The 6,082-nt window shown below is 57.2% G+C and overlaps 1 protein-coding gene across 1 annotated transcript; it reads left to right on the forward strand.

Annotated features, from left to right (window-relative positions):
• Window positions 1-327: 327 nt before the first annotated feature.
• On the forward strand, window positions 328-4,501 carry MONBRDRAFT_34498 (uncharacterized protein; the record flags this gene model as incomplete). The annotated part of the gene is made up of 9 exons (XM_001750202.1): window positions 328-558; window positions 656-739; window positions 847-933; window positions 1,107-1,376; window positions 1,414-1,581; window positions 1,728-1,877; window positions 1,988-2,167; window positions 2,295-2,509; window positions 2,659-4,501. 9 exons carry the CDS (start codon window positions 328-330, stop codon window positions 4,499-4,501), a joined length of 3,228 nt encoding a protein of 1,075 aa, XP_001750254.1.
• Window positions 4,502-6,082: the final 1,581 nt, after the last annotated feature.

Here is a 6,082-nt window from a genome sequence, read left to right on the forward strand (position 1 = left end):
TGAGTGTGTGAAGGCGTGTTGAGTGTGTACAGGGTCTCGGAGGCGAGTGGAGGGAGATTGCCTGGGGGTCGCGTCGTGTGGGCCTTTGCGCTGGCTGTCCGCGCCTTTCTGCTTTGGACGCTGCGCGCTTTGCTGTGCTTGTGGATCGATCCGCTCAGTCTGTTATGTTAACCCTTTTTAGCGTAGGCAGAGGGCCTGGGCGTTGAGGCACAACGCGGTTGTGCGACTCGCCTGTCACTGCGTGGGCCTTGAATTGAGCGACCCTGGCCGGGGCGCTGGTGTAGCAGCGCCGCCTGTTTCAGAGGGATTTGTACCTTCATCAAAGCCATGGGCAAGAAGCTTTTCTCCCGCTCCGCGGACCTGACGCGGCCGGAGGACGTGCGTGCGGGTAGCGCCCACAGCACGCCCTCCCATCGTGGTACCCGCAAGCTTGACGTCAACGTCATGCGACCTGATGACATTGGCGGCCCCATGGCCGCCTCAGCGCCTCTAACCACGGAGGAGATGCCACCCGTCCCTCAGCGAGACGTGTTGGAGCAGCAGCTAACCGGTGTCCTGGTGCGACCTTCCATCTCAACTTTTCCTCATGTTCAAGGATGCATCCGCGGTTCACTGTTCTCTCATGCTGTTTGTTCTCACGGCATCTCGCTTGTAGGAGAGCATGAACATCCCACGCCCCAAGCGAGCTGAGATCATGAATCAGAGTGATGAGAAGAAGTGGCAGCTCGTTTGGGCTCAGGTATGCCCGCCAACACCTTGAGTTTGGCAACTCGTCGTCACCTCGACAGGGCCTTCTTTTTGAGTCTGGCCCACTGACAGTTGGCTCATTTTGAATTTGCCGTCTAGATGAAAGTCAAGGCGCGCTACAACCCCTCTCATTATCTGGACAGCCTCATCATCCACCTCGATGCTGCTGAGAAGGCCCGTCGCAAGGTGCGCTGGCGTTCGAACATATTGATAGATTGAGGCGTGCGCGGTGACAGTCTCCCACCCCTTGTTCTTTTTCGTGTGTGTGTGGGCGTGTGTGTGGGGTGGTCCCGTGCGGGGTTGCCAATGTAGCTGCCACACCTTTCTCCCTCTCATACGGCTACGTCCCCACGCTTTAGAACACAAAAAAGAAGACGCCGCCCGGTGTGGAGGAACCGGCCTCTATATTGCGGGGCATCGAAATTTCGCTCCGCACCAATCCTTTGAGCTGGGTCAAGGATTTTATCAACTATCAGCCCACTATTGACGAGCGAAACAAGGACACCAAACAACGTGCTGGAGGGCTGGACATCCTCATGGAATACTTTTCCTCTCTCGAAAACGACGAGCGGCACTCCGACGACAACTACTTATGCGTCCTCTGTCTGCGGGCTCTGATGAACAATGCTGTACGTGGGCATGGTCTCCTCGTTGCGTGTTGAACAGACGAACGCGTTTCTTCAACAGAACATATACCTGGCTCTACCATCAAGGCGTCCTCACTCTGGTGCACATGCGCGCAAACGTTCTCAGTTTGGTTTCAACACCGTCATGGCGCACCCCGATACCATCAACCAAATCTGCTTGTGTCTGGGCAGCGTCGATCCTTTCTCGGTATGTGCTACTGTAGCCTTCTCATCATCAACAAGCGACTTGTGCAGGATCTACACAGCTGAGATACCCGATTACGGCACATCGCGCTCGGGCTACGTACGCGAGCATCCGTGCCGCTCTCATGCGGAGGTCGTATGGCCATGTAGACTGGCTCAGATGAGCTGACCGCTGCGGAGGAAGGCGAGCAGAGCCGTCGGTACCGCACACACATTCTTGTTCTGGAGCTTCTTGCAGCTGTGTGCCTTGTTTCCAAGGGCCACGCTCGCATTTTGCAAGCCTTTGATAACTTTCAACGGGTATGCGAGACTGCTTGTGCTATTCGTTTTGGGCACCTTTGAAGTTGTCGGCGCCTTGTCCACGAGTCTCAAACCATGTGGCTGACTGGTTTGCCCATCGTTTCCACTAGCTTCATCAAGAGAAGCAGCGCTTCATGTCCATCATGCATCTCTTGCGCTCGGAGCGGCATCATGTGGCTGTCATGGTTGCTTGCATGGCCTTTGTCAATGTTGTGGTCCACTGTGTGCCCGACATGAATTATCAAGTCGCGCTTCAAGAGGAGTTTTCCAAAATGGGTCTCATGTCCCTGGTGCGTCAGTTTCCGCGCACACGCACACGCACACGCACGCGCGCACACACATGCTCGTGTGTTCACCAACCTGTCTGACGGTGCCGCCCTCTCAATGTGGCGTATCTGTCGTTCATCGGGTCTTTAGATTGATGATTTGGCCAAGAGTGCGGCTCCAGATCTCCAAGAGCAGATCAACGCCTACCAGGAGAACTTTATCAATGTGGCCGAGCTGGCTCGCGATGCGGAGGCCCATGCCATGGACCTGGAGCGAATTTCTCAGCTGGAAGAGCAGTTGGAGGATGTCAAGGCCGAGCTTAAAGAGGTTTCAGCCTTGCGCATCGAAGAAACCACCGAGCTCAAGTACGTTCATAATGTCAATTCTTGCAAGCAAAGTGTTTGCAGTTGCTTCTGCGGTGCAGGCCGCCTTTTTTGAGTCACAGTCTATGCCGTACCATGCGACTGAACGGAACACTCACATGCCCGTTTTCGGCCACATGTGAAACTTTTAGGAATGAAGTGTCAGACCTGCAGGGTCTGCTTGGAACCATTCGCGCGCGGTTGCAAGAGGAGAAGGATCGTCATGCCGCCACGCAAGTTCAGGCCACGCAGGACGTTAGCTCTCTCAAATCTGACCTGCAAGGGGCGCGCGATCGCCTCGTTGCCGTTGAGCAGAAGCTTGCTGAAGCCGAGTCCATTTCGGCCTCCATTGCGCGCCTCAATGAGTCGCAGGGCAAGGTGGACCGCAGCATGCTCCGCGACGTGGGTGTGAACACGGATGGCGATGCTGTTGATGTCACGAGCCCACCGCCGGCACCCGGCCCTCCGCCAGCAGCGCCCTTACCGCCACCACCACCGCCACCAGCTCCCCCGCCGGCGCCGGGCAGTGCCTTTGCTGTTCAGGATCTGAACGCAGGGGGTAATAAGCGCCGCGTGGAGGTGCACGCCAAGCTTCCCATGCTCAACTGGACGACCTTGTCCCAGGCGCAGGTGGCTGATACAATCTTCAAGGATCTTGATGATGACAAGGTCCTGGACGAGGTGGACTTTTCCTCCTTTACCGAGGCGTTTCGCCTGGACACGCAGGGTGGTGATGGCGCGAGCCGAGACTCTCATGCCAACAATGTGGTGACCACTTTGCGTCGCAAGGCCACGCATGGCCCTGATACCGTATTGGATTTGAATCGTGCGCGCAACCTGGCGATTGCTCAGCGCCGCGTGGGCACGGACGTCGATGCCGTCATTGCTGGCATCAACCGCCTCGACTTGAAGGTGGTTACGGCTGAGAAAGCAGAGCTGTTGCGTTCCGAGTACATGGCCTCTGATGAGGAGATGAGCATGCTGACCGAGCGGCATGACAGCGGCAAACCCATGGCCGAGGTGGACGTTTTCCTCTACCACCTCAACCGCGTTCCTCGTCTGCGGCAAAAGCTCATGCTTTTGTCGTACTTGGACAGCTGCGATGAAGTACTGCACTCGCTCTCGCCGGCAGCCAACAAACTGGAGACGGCCAGCCGCTCGTTGGTGGAAAGTCAACGCTTACGTCAGCTGTTGTCGATTGTTTTGGCGTTTGGCAATTACATGAACAGCCAGCGCCGAGGTGGTGCCTACGGTTTCAAGCTCTCCGTATTTACCCGCCTCTTTGACACGCGATCGCGCGACCGCTCACAGTCGGTGCTCAACTATGTCGTGGCAGCTGCTGAGGAGATGTATCCTGATTGCCTGCAATTCGCGGACGAGCTTCATTGCATCGACAAGGCAGCAGGGATTTCGATTGCATCGTTGGAACAAAACCTTCTTGGACTTGAGCGCACGGCCAAGGCAGTGTCGCAAGAGCTGGAATTGGATGCCACACACGAAGCGTTGCTGCATTTCCGGGACACGGTGCTGCCCCAGATCCATGCTGCCCGGGACGATGTGGAGCGGGCTCGAGCTGCATTCCGCCGTGCCGTTGAATTTTTTGCCGAGGACGAAAAGGCTGAGCCCTATGTCTTCTTCAAGACCTTTTTACAACTGGATGACCAAATCAAACAGGCGCAGGAACAGAATCGCCGCCGAGCCGAGGCGCAAGCACGCGCCGCCGAGGAGGCCAGGCAACAAGCGGCCGAAGATGCTCAGCGGAAGGAGGCCATGTTGCGGGGCGATGCGTTGCAGTCGTTGCCCGTCGGCGGACCTCGCAAAGCAACGCTGCAGCCGCGCACCAGCATCGATATCCGTGATGAAGTGGCGGATGGCGACATTGACAGCTTGATTAGTGGCTTGAAGGAGCAAGGTTATCGCCGTGGTGGTGTCAAAACGCAGCGGGGACGTGACCGCGGGGACGCCTATGGTGCTGCGCGACCTTGGCTCAAGTAGAAGGCTTGGGCATACGGACCAACAAGCTTTGGCTGACTTGCATTCTGCACATGCCTTGCAGATGCAAGGTGTTGTCCTTTTGCTCATTTTCATTGTGTGTGGCTTCCCTCTTCCCGTTTCTCTGTTTGTCGTGGCGCAGAGTTGTGGTTGGTCAGCTCCCTGATGAGCTTTGGATGCTTCTGTGCAATATGACTGTATCATATCTATCGGTCGTGCAAAGGTCAGACGCGGCCCGGGTGATCACCGGCTGTAATGTAATTGATAACACACCACGAGAACAAGCGCACACCAACGCCATGATGCACGATCGGGTGGCTGCTCGGGAGCCCGTTGAATAAAATAAAGAGTCAGGGTCGGGTCGATCGCCACGAACAAAAGGGTGGAACACTCAACGTGCCCAGTGTGTGGCAGACAAAGAGTGCCAGGCGGCTGGCAAGGATAAATAACAGAATGTTCTCAACCGCCGTGACAACGAGAGGAGAGGTCAGTTGTGCGCAGGGAGAAGGCGGCTAGTTTGCCTGTTCACACCAAGGGGAATGGGTGTCAAGCGGGTGGACAGTCGAGGAGCACGGTAAGCGTGCATCCACACGCGCTGAGGGTAGGCAGTCGAGTGGCGAGCAAAGGCAAGTTGTGGTCAGAGGGGGGCGGAGGGCAAGCGCAGCCGACGCCAGCTAGTGTGGGGAGAGATTGACAAAACGAAAGCAGGGAAAGAAGGCCTAAGGGGAGCTGCTTTTTGAGCTCAAGCTCGCAAAGTTATCCTCGTTCTCTTCGGGTGTGGCGAGAGGGGCCGGCGTGGCCAGCAGGGTTTGTGCAGCCTTGAGAATGGGAGTAGGTTCCTGTTTGTTGAGTCGTAGGAGTTCTTCAACGGTCTGCTTGAGAGCATGACGCAGCTTCTGGTTCTCGCTCTTGAGGTTTTGGTTTTCGTGGAGCATGTCCTCTTGCTTTTCTTTGCGACGGCGGCGGCATTGGCGAGCCGCAATTTTGTTCTTCTCGAGTCGGCGCTGACGCTGGGCTTCGACCTGACTTTCCGAGGCGACGCGTTTGGAGCGTTTGGGCAGGGGATTGGAGCTGGCCAGGCCTGCGTCGGGAGCCCGGGTCATGGCGCCTGCAGGGTTGGCGAGGCTGCCTTCATCCAGGGGGCCAAGCTGGCCACCAATGGGTCCAGGTCGGGTCGTGACCTGAGCTTGGCGCGCGGACCCGGCAGTAGAGGGAATAGCAAAGTTTAGGGCCGGGTCCATGCCACCGTTGTTGGAGGGCGTGGACTGAAACAAGCCCTGAGGGAAGAATTGACCGTTCTACTCGAGCAGGGCGGCGAGCGGTGCAATGCGGTGCCGGGTAGGGTCAGCATGTGGTCGAAAGCCAGCCGTCAACAGCAAATGAGAGCCAGCACACGACCGTCTGTGACAAGAGGGGAGAGAGAGACAGAGAGACAGAGAGACAGAGAGACCACAGCCAGTCGCGCCGTGGCGACGTAGACAGCCAGCCAGCCAGCCAGCCAGCCAGCCAGCCAGACAGCCAGCCAGCCAGACAGCGAGACCGAGGAAGGCAGTGGGACACAGGTACAGGTACAACATCCCCGCT

Source organism: Monosiga brevicollis, genomic scaffold (genome assembly GCF_000002865.3).
Source record: "Monosiga brevicollis MX1 MONBRscaffold_38 genomic scaffold, whole genome shotgun sequence".
NCBI classification, from domain to species: Eukaryota; class Choanoflagellata; order Craspedida; family Salpingoecidae; genus Monosiga; species Monosiga brevicollis.